Source organism: Aricia agestis, chromosome 9 (genome assembly GCF_905147365.1).
Source record: "Aricia agestis chromosome 9, ilAriAges1.1, whole genome shotgun sequence".
NCBI classification, from domain to species: Eukaryota; Metazoa; Arthropoda; class Insecta; order Lepidoptera; family Lycaenidae; genus Aricia; species Aricia agestis.
The window spans coordinates 12,473,852-12,495,052 of NC_056414.1; the positions used below are offsets into that span (position 1 = coordinate 12,473,852).

General features: G+C 37.8%; 1 protein-coding gene across 2 annotated transcripts in view; it reads right to left on the reverse strand.

Annotated features, from left to right (window-relative positions):
* Positions 1-21,201, reverse strand: part of LOC121730125 (solute carrier organic anion transporter family member 5A1) — a 64,959-nt gene that overhangs the window by 19,703 nt on the left and 24,055 nt on the right. For both annotated transcript variants that reach the window (XM_042119002.1, XM_042119001.1), the window contains 3 exons: positions 10,201-10,332; positions 2,660-2,830; positions 528-663 (listed from right to left, as the gene is read on the reverse strand). In XM_042119002.1, the coding sequence (XP_041974936.1) occupies positions 528-663; positions 2,660-2,830; positions 10,201-10,271 (378 nt within the window). In that variant the 5' untranslated portion in view covers positions 10,272-10,332. The remainder of the gene's footprint in view (positions 1-527; positions 664-2,659; positions 2,831-10,200; positions 10,333-21,201) is intronic.

Here is a 21,201-nt window from a genome sequence, read left to right on the forward strand (position 1 = left end):
TTGAAGCACTTATCAGGAAGTGGTGAAACTGGCCCTTATTCATGTGAAGTTGTCTTTCATTAAAATACTTCAATCCAAATTTTCAAGCACTCGACATGACGATTGACTATTGCTAAGAACACCTTCGATTATGTCAGCTTTCGCAGAAATCGGTTGATCCCTTTGGATGATACGATGTCAGGGACAGACACACACATACACATAAACTTATAACAGCTGTTTTAGACCCGGGTGGAAAAGGGGTGTTCCCTTTTCGTCCGGGTCTAAAAACAGCCGCTATTGCGGTATTTCTAAACAAAACCATTTGTGGTGCTTTGTATGAAAATTGTAATTAGACGACCTTTTCTTATCAAATAATAACCTCGCAAACGGTTATAGGTGTAAAAAGGGTGGATAGAATTAAATGTACAGTATGGTTTCTTAAGAAATAGGAAGCGCGCTCAACATCTTATTGGATTTACCACGTAACGCTAGTGAATACATAAGAGTTAAGACTATTTAAGTGGACTTTAAGTGGGAATACTTACTTTAATACTAGAGAATCTCTGTATGAAGAGCGGTCTCCACGTGAGGATCCCGCAATCTCTTGCGTCATGAGGAATGTCTAATATCTCTGGGTACAGCTGGTGAGGCTTTTCTTTTTCTTTTTCTCGCTCTCGTTCCCTGTGACAAATCAATCAATCAAATAATTATTATTTTCAAGAAAATCATTACATAGTACAATTGTGATTATTTTTCCGACACAAATATCGACCAATAGAATTGCACCATTCGACGTCACGTGGTACAACCTACATGGTATTATACTGATAATTTTTTGAAAATTTTCTCTGGTAGTTGCTATATACAGGGTGTAACAAAAATAAGTGATAATACTTTAGGGTGTGTACGTGTTCCTTATAGAGAGTTCACTGTGAAAGTAGCAGCGCTGAAAGACGAATATTTTTTTTCACTTTTGTATGGGCAAGGGCCCGAGCGTCACGAGTTTCCCCATACAAAAGTGAAAAAAAATGTTGGTCTTTCAGCGCTGCTACTTTCACAGTGAACTCTCTACAAGGAACACGTACACACCCTAAAGTATTATCACTTATTTTTGTTACACCCTGTATAAAAGACAAACACGTCAAACTGACAGGTTGAATTCAATTGTGTCTCATGGTGCAATTATATTGGCCGACATTTGGGACGGAAAAATAATCCCCCGAATACCACACGAGCTTCAAAATTATCTGGCATTTCCCTCAAGGTTCCCTGCAAACAAATAAAGTCGTCAAGTTTTTCAGGTTAAAAAATCACGAGCGTGAATCCTTCATTTGTTTGCAACGAACCTATCGGGAAATATCCGATAATTTTGAAGCTCTTGTGGTATTATAAGTGACAATTGACAGAATATAATATAGACTAATTGTAAAGGCGTTATATAGTATGATCATTGATCAGTAATCACAATCTACCAATAAGGAGCCGCCTGATCACTGATCTTCCTGTTAGTAACATGCTATTGGGTGTCCTCGGCCCCACTTTGGTGGGCTGAGGCTCTACCTCAAAAATCCAAATCGAATATTGCTTCAAATGACATGCGATCTTTAATTAGTGAGCAGCCTCTAACATTATATCAGTACTGTCTCAGACTGTATTGAGGTCATGCTCCTCTTACTCGCTAAATTTAGCGATTCTTACGCAATGATTACTTCATATGTAAATAATGGATTGGAATAATATTATAAATTATAATATTTATGTCATTTATGAAAAACTTAAACGAAAGAGTGTTCGATCCTTCTTCTTTTTGTAAATTACTATATGGTCCAAAGCACTAGGCTAGGCACAAAACTTCATATTGACTGTACAAGTAACAAGTACCTAACCTTTAAACCAGGAAAATCAAATCACTCTGGAAAAACTAGTTCATAAAGCTATTAAAAGATACTACATGTCGTATAAAGTCAAATGGTCTGACCCACTCAATCAAAAAGTTTACTTCCATTAATAGTATTGTAACAATGTAGTTTGTGTGTCATTTTACATTCAGTTTGAATGTAAAATGACACACAAAGATTTTAACGTGTGAAGGCTCAGCGTTTTAAAACAAAACAAAATCAATATGATGTATCCTGGTAGAATCTTATAAATATTATTCTCAGACAGTCCTTAGATACTCGTACAAAATATTACAATAATGACGCGTAGCAAAAAAAATATTATGTTATGCCGGATGATCTACGACGCCACATCCGTTTGGTTCGAGGATTCATACGGGCTTTACCGCATTGATTTTCAATTGCCCTCCTACTTCGATTTGAAAACAAACAACGGTCATTGGTCAATACCTCGCGCGAGATTAATAGGCTGCTGCGGCCTGCGCATGAAAGTTGTCAAATCTGCATCAAATCATGCACTGTGACTCAGAAAGCCTTGAACTTGAATGCCGCTTCGAGGCTTTTTCACGAGCGAGTCTAGACTGTCATCAATGAGATATTCGAGACATGAGAAAAGGACTTTAGGGCCCTGATTCATAATGCCGAATTCGACACGGATTCGGAAACTTCATCGAGCGACATCCAATAAACGCTCACCCCGCTGGGTGTTGACCCATGACCTCACGGTTTTCAAATCCGTGTCGAAGGGGAATCGTGAAATGCCCTGCTGGTCTTCTTACCTTTCGTATATACCAGCTGAGGGGTTCCTGCTGTGGCACTTGACGGCGTCTCGCGGGGGGAGCGCGGGGTGCGAGGGCGGAGCGCTGGGGCCGGCTGCGTCCTTGCCGGACACATCCGCACACCCTGACTCCGCGTACAGGCCCGTCATCGCGTACATAGACTCTTGTCTCCTGGTGGAAAGAGATGATGGCGTTAGAGAGAGAGGCACGTAAAAATCGGACCCTGCATGAGGGGTTACGAGGGCTGCTATTTATGTATCCGGAACTGGCCACTTACAAGAACAATATTTAAAAAGTAATTACAACATTTGAAAATAGAACTCTTTGGTTGAAGAATACATTTTGTTTCATGTGACTGTCAATTATTTTTCCATTGTGGCGTCATTTTGAAAATTGCGTGTCTTCATTTGCCATGGATTTAACGCGTGAACATTTTCGTGCAATGATTTACTACGATTTTCGGCGTGGGCTAAATCAACAACAGTGCTTTATTCAACTCACCGCAACTTTTGGAGATGAAGCACCATCAAAAACCACTGTTTATCACTGGTACAGTGAGTTTAATCGTGGGCGGTCTATGCTCACGGATGAAAATAAAGAAGGTCGCCCAAAAACAGCTGTTGTCCCACAAAATATAGATGCTGTGCGGGAACTAATAATGCGTGATCGTCATGTTACATATCGCGAGATAGAGGCGTCCTTAGGCATAAGTATGACGAGCATACATAAGATATTACACGAACATTTGGCTGTAAAAAAAATGTTCGCGTTGGATTCCGCACAACTTGACAATCGATCAAAAACGGGCTCGTGTCGATTGGTGCAAAAAAATGATAAAAAAATACAACCGTGGTACGTCAAAAGCCGTTTATAATATCTACACAGGTGATGAATCTTGGATCTATGCATATGACCCCGAAACTAAACAACAGTCAACGGTGTGGGTGTTCCAAGATGAGCCGAAACCAACAAAAGTTACTCGTGCAAAAAGTACTTTGAAGCAAATGGTCGCCTGTTTTTTTGGAATTAATGGACATGTGGCTACAGTGCCATTAGATAATCGTAAAACGGTTAATTCTGAATGGTATACGACAATTTGTTTACCAGAAGTCTTTGAAGAAATAAGAAAGGACAACCGACAACGCAGAATCATATTACATCACGACAATGCTAGCTGTCACACCTCAGCTGAAACAACTCAGTTTTTGGAGGGTCAAAAGATCGAATTGACTGGTCATCCGCCGTACAGCCCTGATTTGGCACCTAACGATTTCTTTTTATTTCCATACGCGAAGAACAAATTACGTGGTCAACGTTTTTCGAGCCGCGAAGAGGCTGTTGATGCGTTCAAAATGCACGTTTTGGAGATACCTCAATCAGAATGGAAAAAGTGCTATGAAAATTGGTTCCAGCGTATGCAAAAGTGTGTCGATCATCGCGGCGAATATTTTGAAAAGCAATAAAACCATATTAAATGATATATGTTTGTTTCTTTTTTTAATTCCGGATACATAAATAGCAGCCCTCGTATTCTGAAAGTAAGTAACAGGAGTTGTAGTACCGCAAAAATTAGATTCAAAATCTACTGTAGAGCTTATTATTGTAGCTGAAGCTGTGATGAAACAGCTGCTGTAGCATGTTTAGGAATAGCCCTTGAAATGTTCTTAACTCTGCTCTAAAGGAGTGAGCACACTGAGGCGGGCTGTGCCGGGGCTCATCGCAAAAATCCGTCTCCATACAATTTGTATGGAAGCGGAAATCCGCTGCGCCCCGACACAGTGTGCGATACGCGCATCCGCTTCCATACAAATTGTATGGAGGCGGATTTTTGCGATGAGCCCCGGCACGCTGAGCCCCGGTACGGCCCGTCTCAGTGTGCTCACTCCTAAGCTTTTGTAGAGCTAATTTGGTGATTACACATAAATTCGTCCGTTTAAGTTTTGTAGAGTGAACCATCAGAGAGATCATTCATATCTCTTTTTCCATCAATTTTTACGTTATCTACATATGAATCAATTCATCTGATGGTACATTATTGTGTTCACATATAATTTATTGAAGTTAAAATGTTGCCATGTAATTTTTGAGTAAAGAATAATGATCTACAAATTGCTGTGCGAGCCTAGGAAACGACCTACGCCAACAAGGCAATGACTCCGAAGTATACAATGTTTATACAATGTTGCATCCTTTTAGTGGTTGGGTTAGGAAAACATTATGTCCCTTACTATAGGTTGTGATGGATATTGGACAAGCACAGGCATTATTATTAATGTGTAGATCGCATATTCGTTTGCGCTTTCTTCTATGATAGATGTCGAATGTGCTGTAGATAGCGCAAGCATGGCTTTAGTAATTATTTAAATCAACTTTAACTTTTTGCATTTTTTTTCTCTTCCTACAAACGGAAGAGTACAAAATGTGTCCTATCACGGCATTATGTTCGTGCCCAAAGCGACCATCTGTCGTGTCCACACAAACATTTTTCGAGCAGATGAGTGTTATCATTTCAATTATTGTTTGTGGGCCGCGGCGTGTTTACTATAGTTTCAGTGCGTTAACCTCTGGGAACCGTATAACGGCTTTTGTTGCGTGGAAAACCACGAAGTCGTGCCGATGATGGTGCGCGCACATTACGACGAGGCGCAGAGGGGCGGGCAGCATTTCATACACTTTTTATGAAATATTGCGCACTCGATCATAGAACGTATGAAGAATGCGGCCTGCCAATCTTAGCCCGTCATGATATGCACGTCAGTAGCTTCAAATTGGAACATTTTATTACCTGTCATCATAAAACGAGTATGGAGAATGCGGCTCGTCATAATGTGCACGTATCTTAATCATAATTACTCAGTTATCATGTAAAATTACTTTGATCATCGGAAGCTCATGATTAGCTGACTTCTAATGGTAGATTTGAAGTATCATTTAATCTAAATGTTTTACGACTTAACAGTTTAATTAGTGGTAGATTAATTGAAAAATTAATAATCGTGGGCTGATAAAAATTAATAAGTTAAATAGTCTGATTTTGATCGTGTGTTTTATCTGCACGCTTAGCACGTAAAGAGTTTTCTGTAATGAAAAATGAACACACTGACAGACTAACAAGGGAAATCTGTCATTTTGTCTTTAAAATCTGTCACTATTATTTATCTTTTTATGCTAAGTGCAGGGCTTTTAGCAGTTGGTTGGTAATCATTCAATTAACATGCCAATAATGCTACCAAGTGGTCTAAGAATATGAAGTAGAATTGATCAAAGGCGCTAATAAGGATAGCTATTTAATATCATTCTAGGTAAAGATTTCATAGCCAAGGAACTAAGAAATCTTTACCTAGGGCCAAGGGAAAGTGCTATCATGAATGCTGCATAGAATCACGATCAAGTAGTGTTTTAGAGCTTGACTAGTACACACTCCAAAACCTACATTTATTAAAAATTCATGTTTTCCAAAACTCTAAATCTCTACTTCCAGGCACCTCTAGTAGTGTTAGGTACAAATGTTGTTTTTAATACCTTTTCATAATTAATTCTATTACGTAGTTTTATACATGTGTTTGTGAGAAGTGGGTTATAACTTATACCAATTATTATGATTGTAATTATGTGAGTTTAGTTTAGGTTAAAGTAGGTGAATGTTAATTTATGTGATATTAAACGTAATAAAATAAAACTAACAATAAAATTTTAATTATAAATTATAATATTTTTGTTATTATAATTATTATATTGAATACTAGTGAATATAATACATACTAGTAAACCTATTTTGCTAAACACGTCAAAAACCTTTTTAATATTATGTAGAGCTTTTTCGCATCTTTAGTTTCTGGCAACTGCCAAACCAAGGGAATATTATCACCTGCAGGCGTAGCATGGTCACCATAGAAACGGTTTGTTTCTATGGAAGAATTGACAATGTGGAGAGGTTAGACAAGACAAAGTGACAGTCAGACAATGGAAATCCGCCATTTTGTGGATAAAGATATGGAGATACTTCTCCATCTCTTTATCCATCGATTCTTTCCCATGTCTATAACTGTTGTTATGCTAGCCCTGCAGGTAATGGGGAGACGTACAGACGGACAGACCGACAGATACGGATCTAGTGAGTAGAGAGTACCGGGCTCTCGATTTTACCTTTGTGGGTATGCAGAATATAATAGAGATTAATAGCACTGAAGATCATAAAATGTTGTGTTACATACTCCGTCTCAAATAGTTTTTAATCCCAACGTAACTATAGACGGCTAGAAATGCTACCAAATCAAAAAGTCACATTATACCCGTGCAATCAATACAAATCCCGCGTTTCACTTGACGTTAAAAACGATCAAAACGCTCAAAATGCCTCCTATTTTGAGCGTTAAAAATGAAAATCATATAAACTTTTTCTTTTATTTCCAATTTAAAAAAAAAACCCCGGATTTCTTTTATTTCGAGAAAAGTAGAGTAGTATATATATTTAAGAAGTAAAATTAATTAAATTATTTATGATATGAATGATTTGACATTTAAAAATTTGTATTGTATTTTAACCACCTTTATTGTATCTTAACCAGTTTCTATGATTTTTTGCACCATATTTTTATTGTCATGATTAAGTATATCATAATAATTATTATTTATTTGATTGTATTTTCTTTTAAGGAATTGAAATGAATGTTACTAATTTAAATATGAATTAATTGTATCTTTGACCATTATTTGACTGTTTTATTTATTTTTTATGGTTTCAGGATGTTTTGACTGAGTATTCGTATTTACACATTATTTTTTTTCTCATAATTTTTTGAGGATTATTTGATAATTTGTTTTAGATTCTATTTAAATATCTGTTTGTTATGTATTATGGTTAGATATTATAGTAATAAAGCATGATTTTTTATATTTAAAAATCTTTTCACGCCCTAGAGGCAGAAATTGTGAACCAATTTCATGGAAATAAAGACTCACTTACTTAAAAAAAAAAAAACCGTATATTACCTCCAAACTAGCGGCTGAAGTTCGCGCGCCTCCGCCATATTATTGGCGAACAATAACTTCCGAGTTCCGAGATAACAGTTCACATCGCACTTCGCACTGTGACCGCGATGACGTCACCACTTTTAGACGATTTCACTTTCTCGTGACATTAATTCCGAGTGGGTTATTATAACACATCTACACTACCATAAATGTCAACAAAATTAACCCATTTCAATGGAGAATTGCAAACTATCCTGAATTTGTCGGAATTTCGTTACTACAACTTCGTGTTTGTTTTTGTAATGAAAACTTTGCGGCGTGCACTTTTTTGGGATGGTGTTACCATCCCAAAAAAGTGCACGTGACCTGATCGAAAATTCGTAAGACAGGATTAAGACCACCGGCGCGGCGTAAGAGATGCTGTGTCCCCCGCTATTCGATTCTTTTTTTTAAGAACTTTATACAATCCTTGGCACTTATTAATTATAACTATAGATACTAGATAGGTCTAAACTTAGAGCTTTCCGTGTTATGAATGATATCATCGAGAGTATGTGGGGCAGGTGTCGCAAACCTTTGCGTATCAGATACCTTATCATTAGGGCACACGGCCGAAATTACTCACCAAGATCTCAATTTGAGGAAACATATTGTTCGTGAATCATCTTATTGCCAAAACATAAGGTAAATGATAAGCTTACAATATATCTATCTAATATCTTTAGTATATTTGTTGATATCGATAAAGTTGTAGGTTAAGATAGGTTTTCAAAGATCAAGAGACGAGCGAAAAGTCAACTAAATTTGTAGAGAAGACCATGTCCTTTGTATCAACAACGATCTGGCAATTAAGATATTTGTATTAAAAATTGTAAATATAGAGCTTGGAGAAACGGATGGAGTAGCAAATATCCTGATATGGTGGAGCTAGGATACAATGATGTTGAATATACCTTTTGCATATGCTCTGGCCTCTCATGTGCAAAAGCATGGTGCATAACAACAATGCTTTGTTCAATTATGTCGTAGGTGTATTAGTACGCAGCTGTACTGTGACGCATAAAATGCGTCAATGTTGCTTGTTGCTAATACTTCTACGTTGGACATCGCAATATTTTGTTTTCTAATTGTTGAATTAATCACTTTCGCTATTATTGGATGGATAAAAATAATTAGCTCCTTACTTTTCCTCTATTTTTAGACAGAAAAACTCGTAGTCCTCACTCCCATATTATGACACATTTAGTATAATGCTAAGTACTCACACACGGTTTTGCTCGATCGAGCAATAACGTCGAGCAAAACCCGCGGCTCGGGCTTTAGTCCACACATTCAGCTCGATAGTTTTATTCTAAATCGATATAATATTTAATTCCATCAATCCATTCAAGCCGGCTCGATGCGAGCCTTCGAGCCGTCAGTTTTGCGGTCCACACAGTAATTATTACTCTTTGGAGTAAAACTAACATGCAAAACCGCATGTGAGTACTTAGCATTTCAGTTGACTAAAATCAACATAAAATTATTAGAAATATAGGGTAGGTCCCAAAAAAACGAAGACCTCTACCTCTTAAAAGCTTAATCGGAGTATTTTGTATTGAAACGCTGTCCGTAAAACAACGGACGGACGGTTAATTATAATGAAATTATTAAAGCAGTAAAAGTTATTTCAGTGAGGACATTAAAGGCCGGTAGATTTTATAGTTTATTTTTCTCGCTGGCAGTAAACGGCTATAGTCTGCAGCGATGAAAGGCAGTCACAGTAAACATATAAAAGCACGTCCAACTTCCAAGACAACAGACACGTGATGTTATATCACTCAACCAATATAATGAATGTAAGCAGGTCATATGAGGTCTGTGGAACGCCAAATTGGCTCTAAAGAGTACAATACGTTGGTACAATCCTCTAACAATGCAGTAGTCATATTCAAGTGTCAATTTCTAAGCACATAACAATATGCGCAACACGTACCGCAGTGTCAGCAGCCGACACTTTTTAAGGTATGACGATATAATATGCTGCTCCTTTTGCTTTCAATTTTAATACGAATTCGGTTGCTGTTGCTGGTTGTTAATTTGATGGGAATAATATACTGTAGAAGAATAACTTACTTTTGCGGTAGCAACTACGACTACAACTGAAAAGTTCTTTGAGATTCTGCTGTACCTACTAGCAGAAAGCGGATGATAATATTGGATGGAAATAACAGACTGCAGGATCGGTCTCCATTTTAACACCTAAACGGTTACTATCGCTGATCTGCTAAATTGTTTTGACTCCACGGGGCAAAAGTCAAAACATTGTTTTCCAGCATGACTAAGGTTGTAAGAGCTCAGAAATCAGGAGGCCTCAAACGATCGAACCAGAATGCCGCGTCCTACTCTAATAACGTAATTTTACGTAGGACGTGGCATTCCGATTAGTTCGCTTGAGTTTCAAAACGGTTTCGTTGTAGGCCCCCAGGGATTGACCTCTTGACTCTTTAGTTTGAGGATATAAAGACCGACTTCTTGTGCATTATCTTATTCTGTTAGAGAAGCTAGAAAGAGCTGATAGGCCGTACCTGTGTCCTTTCCTGTGTTGTGGCGCGGCATTGGCACCGCCCGCGTTCTGCTGCTTTTCCCCCTCTGTCATGTTGCTGGTTCACTGCTGGCCTCACCGCACGCCCATTCCAATCACTGCGATACGTCTCCACCTGAGAAAGAGAAACATAACACCTTTGATAAACAGAAGAAATTGGCTAAACATCGCGCGCTGTTTTAAACTTGAAAGAAGCATACCTATCATTAATTTTCTCTACTATAGTAGAGTGTTTCTTCTTTTGTTATTATAACGTAGGTACATAAGTCAATAACAAATGTTTCTTTTCTTGTAAGAATTTATTTATTCAAGTGAAATATTTACTCTGCCAAACTCGCAAAATGTACCTAGACTACATTTTACAAATCAGCTCGTCCCTATAAAGTTTTAATCTTCATTTTACCATTTTAGGCATAATCCTTTAAATAATGAAATCCCAGTTGGTCCTGACACTATAATTATCCCGTCGAATCTGCTCCATAATGAAAAGCGCCTCCAGCGAAGTGCTAAATATAACGCAAACTCATTAATAAAGATACTCACACCCATCTTACCCCGTACATAATTGAGGTATTTGATAGCGTGTTCGCAACATAAAGGGATTTGATACGTTTGTAATTTGCAAGTGTAGATAAGCGAAGTTTGCGTTAAACCATACATGTGTTCATTAAAATCTGTAACCCGATTCGGCTATTTTAATCCAACAATAAGGTTGATCTCGATTCAGTTCGGACAACTATTGAAAATACAAGCCCCGCTTTCCACTTGACGTTAAAAACGATCAAAACGCTCAAAACAGGAGGCATTTTGAGCGTTTTGATCGTTTTTACGTCAACTGGAACGCGGGGAAGATTGTCTTGTTAACTGTCATACGTCAATCAAACGTCAAACGACACGTTTTGGAGTTTTGACTAATCACAACTCACAACGCATTTAATGCTGGTTTGACAACCTCTTGACACTCTGTGTTAATAACATTTTGTACTTTTATACCAAGGCTGCATCGAAACTATATTGAAGCTGTATATGTACACTTTAAGATTAATACAATAATTGGTTTACAGTTTATAGGAAATCTCTATTTTTGTAAACTACAAGTATACAAAACAATTTTCAATTGAAAACACGTGACGGTATCCGTATTGTTATTACGGCTTTTATGCCGTACGGTACCGGGTATAGATGTATAATGTAAACTGTAACATCTGAATAAACAGCGATAAGATAGTCAGGTGCTTCCAGCACTTCAATAACAATGCTCTATTCACAATCTTAATTATGGGTAAAAGTCATTATAATATTATGGCATTCCTGCATGATTAAACACCCGTGATGATAGCTATTAGTGAATTGTTTGAGATTCCCTGGATATCTTCAAATTAACCGTAAAAACCAAAATTGGTTATGCCTTAGCTGACGCAAATGTATATTGTAGAGTTTATGTATATAGGTAGTAGAGTTTGGCAAAAAATTGACGGACGGACAGGCGGAACCTGCGCGCTGGTTTGAAATGCCATGAGAATATCATTTCGTATTTTGATAGCTTCGAACAAGACACGAAGCTGCATTAATGTTGCATTAAAATAAAGAATCAGGGTACAGAAATATAAAGCTCAGTTTTTTACCTCAACATCAATGACGTCAATTATGCAAAAAACTTATAGACACTGTGTCTACTGTAACGTCAGTTTTTTGTGAGGACTGACGAGATGTTGACAGGTCCGAGCTAATAATACTGCCAGTTCAAATATCATTAGGAGCCCGTTAACATCCATTGCCGATTTTACCACGCACAATTACCGCTAGAGTCATTGGCTGGCAATCTGCCATAATATATCGGTTATTGTCTTCTGCCTTGGTCACACTGAGGAGGAAGACATATTAAATTACTCTCCAGAAACTCTCTTTAGACTTGGTTTGGACTTTGGAGTTCAAGTATAGTTTAAGGTCTAAACTCTACTTCTCTACTAATATTTAGACAGTGGACTTCTCCTCAGTGTCACTTAAGAGGGCGACTAACCCAAAAAATCAAACATCGTCCTTCTCTCACACACTCACGCCCGTATTTCATATGCCAGGACGCAGATTCATCGCCAAATTAGTTTTTTCTCAATAACTCGATAAATATACAACATTTTAAAAATCCGCTAGGTCGGTTTCTCTATTATAGAATTTTATACAATGCGTTAAAATCATAACTTAGTTCAATGCACGGTTATGGCAATAAATGAAAAATTCGTGAAAATTAGATGCATCTTTGCGATTTTTTCTATAGAGAAAATTTTAAAAACGAACACTGCGAATGAGACAGCGACCTCTGAACCAGTCATAAAAAATATTTAAAAGAGTTTAAATTCTGGATTAAGCTTAGCATAAAGACCCCTTCGCTTCTAGATTTATGTCACGATATAGCACGATTAAAAAAACATTTCACGTCAAGTGGGTAGAAGTTGGGACACTTGACTGCAAACATGTCACTCTTTCGATAAAATTTACTGTATCTGTTGATTTGAGATAAGAGTGTTGCACCCAGAGATCTAACCTTACCCACGTGTTATTAAAAGTTATGTAACTGTGTCAGTCATCATTAAACATCATTAAACAGCTGCTTAGTAACCAGAAATAAGGTTAAATGTCGGACAGCGGCGAATTGTAACTCTTCGCTAATAACTCACTAATCTTGGCTTAGGCTGGTTTTACAGTCACGCCGCTAGACGCGCCGTTGGAGCGCCGCGCGTTCGAATATGTATGGGGGTAGTAGTTGCGTTTTAAAGTCCGCGCGCTTGAGCAGCGCCGTTCGTCCATACGTTTGTTACAGCTTCGAACGCGCGCGCTCCAACGGCGCTGCGAAACGCTCTACTATAAAACCAGCCTTACAAAATGACCGTAATATTCACGGGAAATACGTAACAGGGTTATGTAACGAATTATAGTGAAAAGTTCGCAGTACTTTCAATAGGGTTGCCATCAAAGCGGACGGATTCTGCGGTTTGTACTTAGAAGAGAATTGGGAGGCAATTCTAGTACCTCGAATCGCACTTACGAACAGAGCAACTTATTCGCATGAGTATCAAATAGTGTATACTTGCAACAGTCTGATAATAATCCAAACGAGTTTTTACCGATAATGGCTACAGCCTACAAGATTAAGGGCCTGTTTCACCACTTTCTGATAAAGTGCCTAATAGGCTATTCACAATTTTTTTTGACAGATTCTCCATACTTGAACTGTCAAGTTAATTGGTGGATAGCCTTATCCGGAAGTGGTGAAACAGATCCTAAGACTAAGAATCTAGACTATGATTGAATTGAGTGAACATGACTAGCTAGAATGTTTAGAGACAATTCTCGTATACGAGAATTGTCTCTAAACATTCTAGCTAGGTATTATGCTGCCAAATAATTACGGAAACTAGTTCTACTAGAGCTTCATTGAAATGATCAGATTTCAAGTGTTGAATTTTAACAGACTCTACCGGTTTCCGAGGTTTTTAGACAGGATCTAATCAAATTAATAGTATCGTTTATTGGTTAATATTTTGGCGCTAGCTAATGAAAAGTCCTAGAAAATAGATAAACGTCAAACACATTTCAGAAACTTGGTATTAGTCGCCCTACTTAAATACTCCATAATGAAAGCGTTTTTTGCTTAGTCAACAGGAAACCCTTGAGGTACTCAAAATTGGGCCAAATACGAAGCTAGGAGATAGCAGCCCTAATAGTTGGAAACAGTGACCCATTACGCGCCGCTCCCACGGCCACCGTTCACGTCACATAACTGTACACATCTCCGCCGGTATTTCATTAGTATTTAGAACTTAATGAATTCTAGAGTCACCTAGTTTCCGTCAAGCGGTACTAGACGTTTATAACCTGATTAACAGTTTTTTTAGCAGGTGCGATGGTGCGTTGAAGGTTTTATATTAAGGCCCCCATATACGGTCCAATCAGATAGATCGGCCTTCCAGTATATTATGATTTATGGGCATATACTGGGAGGCCGATCTATCTGATTGGGCCGATCGCAGACCGACCTGCCTATACCACGGGGCACGGGGTCTTACAGAAGTTGCATGCATTGCCTTGTTTATCCATGATCGGCCTCTCCGTTTATGAGGATTGAGGGACTTTAGTAAAGAGCTTCGATCAAATACAGAAGTATTTGATCGAAGGTAAAGAGCATCAGTGAATTTCAACTCCATCGATCATTGATGTCGTTTGACACAATAAAAATCTGGTTCGTGTCTAAACATAATTTTTTGAAACGGGGATTATGTCGGGAATAAAATATAAAACTAAGGGCCTGTTTCACCACTTCCTGATAAGTGCCAGATAGGCTATCCACCACTTAACTCGACAGATAGAGTATGGAGAATCTGTCAAAAAAGCTATGGATAGCCTATCCGGCACCTTATCAGGAAGTGATGAAACAGGCCCTAATTATGCTAAATGCACTATTCAAACATATAACCTCCTCGTTTTTTGGAAGTCGGTTAAAAATATTTTTTTTATGGAAGAGGGACTTTAAAATCGTTTAGTTAAATTGACCTATCAGATAATTTTTTGGGATTATAATATCAGGACTTCGTCAAACCATATCGAAACAGCATTAATGTTGGATTAATACTATAGCAGAATCGGGCTACAGCTCTAGTTTCAAAGTCACTCTACCGTCTACGGAACCTTGATATCGTTTTGTAATAGAACATAACGCACGATATGATTCGTGTCCTTATTTCCTACGAATATAGAGGTCGACCATATGTCGAGATTGGCCTAAGCGTACCATCTAGTTTTATTTGGAGAATCTAAGGGCAGCCGCTTTTTGCGATAGATCGTTTGGATCGAAATGAACTGGTAGGGTTTTCCAAGCTCGATTTATATGCGTCAGCGCGACAGAGCGGTTTGGCCGCTACACAACGAAATCACAAGCAATAATCGAGCCTTAGAAAGATATGAAAGTCCAATAAAAAGGTTTATATCAGTCGAAATTAATAACTAACCCAAAGACTTACAAATTTTAGATGTATTATAAAGATCTAGATTACAGTATTGCAGACGTGGGAGAGCCATGCTTCGGTACGAATGGACCGGCTCGACCGGAAAAAACCACGAGCTCACAGAAAACCGGCGTGAAACAGCACTTGCGCTGTGTTTCGCCGAGTGAGTGAGTTTACCGGAGACCCAATCCTCTACCCTTTTCCCTTCCCTATTTCCTTCCCTACCCTCCCCTATTCCCTTCCCTACACTCCCCTATTCCTTCTTAAAAGGCCGGCAACGCACCTGCAGCTCTTCTGATGCTGCGAGTGTCCATGGGAGTTGCTTTCCATCTGGTGACCCGTATGCTCGTTTGCCCCCTTATTTCATTTAAAAAAAGTATCTACTTAAGTGAACTTAATATTTTTATAGCTCGAGAATGTAGGTTGCATCACAGCTCACAGGCAATTTTTATAGAACTTTCAAAGGCATGAAACGAATCATTTGTACAAATCATCACAAGGAAACCAGGGCGACCACGAAACAATGAGGATTGAGGACCGTTTTTCAGAAGGAATTAAACAGTTGCTTTAGGAAATATTATGCACGACTTTTCATTTTATACTCTTATCGTGTTTTATCTTTTTATAAGTAATTAAAAAATAATAGAAAATAATGTAACATATTAATAATGGTGTTTTATTCATAATAATATATAAATAGTTTACTGGTGTTTTATCTATATACATACCCTACTGCATAGGGCAGGGGTCACCAAATGGCGGACCGCGGTCCGCATCCGGACCGCCGCGCGACCCATTGTGTGCGGACCAAGCATTTACGAAGATGAACTTCCTTTAAAAATAAATTTCGGTCTCGTCTTACTGATGAACATCTCCAGGATTTAATATCAATAGCTTGCAGCAGAGAGATGATAATATAGCTACAAAAATTGACACTTTTCTGATTGATATGTAAGTAAATTAATACGTTTGTAATTTCCGTAATTACCTTTGTTTAATATTTTTTTATATAAAATGTGCGGACCGCGAAAGTCTATTTCCTAAAATGGACCCCGAGCGAAACTAATTGGTGACCCCTGGCATAGGGTATATGGATAAAACACTATTATACTAGAATACAATTCATTACGTATACAAAATCGACCATACGGTTTGCATTTTAGGAAAAAAAAAATACTTGCTATTTATGACAATACTGGATTTAAATGTCGAATGACTCAAAACTGGTCGCACGAATTAAACAACTTTTGGATAGAAACATTATTTATTACTCTATTATAAAGGTTGAATTAAGGATACATTTTAAAGTCACGTGTTTATATTTTAATATTATAATGCTTCAAAATATCGTTACATAATATTGAGATAGTAATCCTTAAACTGTCCTTAGTGACAAACGTTTCAGTAAAATTTCAGCTGGCTTAGCATGGTCATACGAGAAACGCAAAAAATTTGAAAGAAACACTGACATAATTTAAGGAGCACCACAGTCACTTTATTTATTCTACATTATTACTGACAGAATTTAAGGAGCTACAATACACTTTATTTATTGTAAGTACCTTGAAATGTAACCCCGTCTATGGTGTTCATGCTACGCGTGCAGATTTTACATTATAAAGCAATGACAAGTAATAATTTACCGGTACAAAACATAATAGGGTGTCTTCCTACCGAGTACGGACTACCAGCTACCTGCAACGTTATATAACCTTGCGGAGCGTGGCTGTTGCCAAATTTCAAAGCAAACGGAAGCAGAAAATGAAAGGATCGATTGTACATGATATTGATTTACTATTCATTATTGTTATTAAATACCAGAAGTAAGCAGAAGAATCCTAGATTATCTGTCAAGCTCTAGTTTTCGTAAAAATGAATTTAAGGCGACAAAAGAGTAGAAGTAGTGTTAAATCAGACTAAAAAACAATTTTGCAATTTAACACTATAGCCTTGCTCCTGAAAAATTGCTGTTTCGTTCTAGGATTCTAACGGTCGCTTGCAATAACGAATAACATTGAATGCCTTACAAATAGCTTTACCGCTTTATTGCTCTTACTGCACCGTTTTCTTCGTAATAGTTCTAAATCGATAAATGCTTTGATCACAACTTTTCCGTTACTAAATTGCTTTATTTCACCTCCACAGCGTTGCCACTTTGATGTCTCTAATCTCTATCATTGTTTTACAAGACCAATAAACTGTAATATTGGGGTACCATGTGAAAGGAAGCATGCAGCCAAGGTTACTCGATAGTTCTTCGCGTCAACGGTCGATATTTGATGTAGACTTTAACAACCTTCAGTGAATAACTATAACAGAGGTTCGTTCAGAGGTATTTTACCTTCTTTTCCCTTAACCTATAAGGATCGTTGGCATATACGGATAAGAGAGTGATAATTCCATTTCAAGAAATTGCCGATACGTTTCTAAATATCAGAAGCCTTTTCAATGGCAACTTTTCTATTTGAAAAATCTGATGTTTCTTACAAACCGTCTCAGCGCATTTTAAGCATAAGAACAATCAGATGTTTCATACTTAGATAAGTTCTTAAACAGCGATAGTATCTGCCATAGGCAAAGTTGCATTATATCAAGGAGTGCATTCATTCTACGCAGTATTTCGATACTCTGTAAATTAATTTTACTAAGGTTCACTCGGCCTAACTGGGCGGTAGCGGTCATTGACTCCCTGTCAAAAACTTGTCATTTTCTATATAAACCGCGATTGACAATAAGGTGTCAGATGTTGTCAATCGCGGTTTTGTACTTATAGAAAACTAGCTGTTGCCCGCGACTTCGTCAGCGTGGACTTCAGTTTATAGCGCGCGGTGTCAACAAAATTGGTGTCAAAAGCTTTTTAAAACCCTGACACCCCTTAAATCGAAATACCCAAAACAGCCGTGTAGTGTGCACATAATATGATTTTTTTAAAATTAAACTTCTTTATACCAAATTTTAAAATTTGCCAATGCCCATAAACTATTTAAAATTTATTATTGGTAGACTGTCTTGTTTCTGATATCTATATTGGTAGGTGAGTTATTTACGTGTATAACAATCGAAAGAATCGAATTTATTAACTGAACATGGACCACATCTTATAGAAATACATATAAGCAAGCGATAGCGCGATCTAGGTGACTCTTGGCGCCATCTGTTCCAGTTTTTGGGATCGAAAGAATCGAAAAACCTAGCACAACATGGTAGCACCTCTTATAGAAATACGCATGAGCAAGCGATAGCGCGATCTAGGGGATTCTTGGCGCCATCTGTTTTGAGTTTTTGGAACTAACTTAATTTGACCAAATTTACGCATTTTCACCCCCTTACAACCCCTTTTTCCAGTTAAAAAGTAGCCTATGTCCTTTCTCAGGCTTTAGCCTATCTGTGTACAAAATTACATTACAATCGGTTCAATAGTTTTGGCGTGAAAGCGAGACAGACAGACAGACAGACAGAGATACTTTCGCATTTGTAATATTAGTATAGATGACAAGTTTTTGGCAGGGAGACAATGAACGCTACCGCCAGGTTACGCCAAGTGTACGTGTTATAGAGGTAGGTCCTGTCAAATACAAAATAATTCTAAATGGTAGTTTAGTAGTTCCGGTAGAATTCCGCGAAGGTTGTTGAAGCGGCGAGCCGATTTCCCGTTAAGGCTCTCTATTGTTCGACTATAAGAAGTAGGCAATAATGGAACTCACCATTGCGTGCCACGAATGGTAATGTTCAACGTAATAATGGTTTAATTGTTACGACCGAAATACACGTTGCGTACCAGCTGTCCAAAACGGAGCATGCATCGAAATGGTTTTCAAGTTGGTTAATTTGTTTTAATTGACCTTAGATCTTCATACATGATTAGGTTACTTACACGGTAGGGAATAGAAACTCCCTTATGAAACAACTTACCTTCATAAACTAGCTGCTCTTAGATCTTTAAAGTCCTTTTACAAAGTTCCGCTGTGCATGGACACACCAACGCATTAAAAGAACCTCAATTGCTATTAGAAACAGATCGAATAACTTAGATTGTTTCATCCGTTTCCATTCCACTACATCCTTTCACCCATGAGATTTTCGTTACGGACCCGAAATAAAGTTCCTAAAGGGTAAAAAATCAAGAGCAATGAGTTTGCATCTTCTAAGCATGCTCATGGCACCGTTCGCAGTGCCAATGGCCAGGAAAACGACATTGGAACCGGTTCTCCCGAGACCGGCATGAGTCATGTTCGGTCGATAGTCCTGCTGCCTGTTGCCCCGCGGCCCCCACCACAAATCACAATAACCTATCGCTAGTTCACTTTCATGCCTAAGCTATTTCTTGGATTCTAGTGCAAGTTGCAAATATCAAGACTCTGCTGTTTAGGAATGAACTTGCAACAAAAACATAAATTCTTGTACAGAAAATGCAAAAATCATTTTCTGTACATTTGACAATGCAGTCAAAGATAAGTTTTAAGTTTATTTTGAAGGACAAAGTGCTTAAAAGCTTCTATTCATTTTATATTCTTATCACATGAGAAAATTGCTTTTGCTCGTTTCCTTCAAGTTTATTAAGTTTGAAAATTTCTTGAATCTTGGTTCTATTAAAGTTATGATAAGTCATAGAGCTCTCGCCGCAAGCTCGCAAGGCCAATATTATGCAATGCGGATATGAAGACATGCTACAGATACACAATATCATTCAAATAGGATTACATTCACCGCGCTGTTTTTGTTGTTTGTTTTGTTTTGTTTTTTTCATTGTTGGTGACTGTGGTGCATATAAATTAAAGAAATACTCGCAAAAAAAGCATGGGTTCTTAGTTTTACAAGAGATTTCTTTTTTGAGTATGCTTCCTTATATATTTTATTATTAGCAATCGCCATAATTTGTGTGTTTGGTGGGCCATACGGTTCAAAAGGTCACCTCATTAATGTCGGACATTTACTTATGGGCGGGCCCAAAAATTCATGAGGATTCTTTCTCCCTGTGATGCGTAACGCCATTCAATAAGTTGGGTAAGCTTTATTATATTCAGCTAGTTTTGAACTTGAAAAGGAAATCTATAAATATTGCACGACCCGCTACTCTCATACCTCACGACGAGAACTATTTTCCAGCACCAAAAATCTGGCAAGGCATACCGTATTAATTATTCTATTGTCTATGCTCGAAATAACTTATTCCCAGCTATTGTTCCAGCAGGGACACGGGCTTAACATATGAGCTAATGTGGGTTGCCACTTGGCAGCGTTTACTTACTGAAGTTATATGTCAAGGATTGAATCAGGCGATTTTGTACAATAACGACGTCGCGTCATTATGACGCCATTAAAGGCTGGAAAATACGAAAGTTTTTTAGCCTCTCTATGTTTGTACAATGGGACAATACAAGGTAAACGCCCGTGAAAAATTGGGCCTGTATCTACTAAAGAAATGGTCATCTATGGACTATGGCCATATAAGGAAATGTTGCCCATCTCTAGTAGACAGGCAAATTAGTACTCCTTTCGACGTCGAACGTGTATTAAATGCTGCTCGCTTCAATGTCGTGGTGGTAAATGGCATAGTTGCCATCGTGGCCTAATGTGCAGGACTCTAATAATAATAATCCATTGTCGAGGTTGAGACCAGCTCCAGACAACTTCGCAACAGTCTATGACAATTTAACATTAACCCATCAAACCCCAAGCGGCAGCCAGTGAAAATCTATTGTGTCTGCCATACCCACGATGGAGGTTAGGTGTTACAAGGGGATTTACATCTATCAAGGATAAGACTATCGGGATTTTCGAGATTGAGCAGAATAATTGAAAAAAATGCGTTTTTTTGCTGCTAATTGGTAGTAACCAGTATTTTAATATTAAGTAATATATTATGTAATGTTTCAAAGAATTTGTTTTTGAGAAAATTGGGAATTGTTATATAAACTAAATATAACAAATTCAGTTTTTACAAATTCAGGTTTTTTGAAACAAAAATCTGACAAGTTATATAA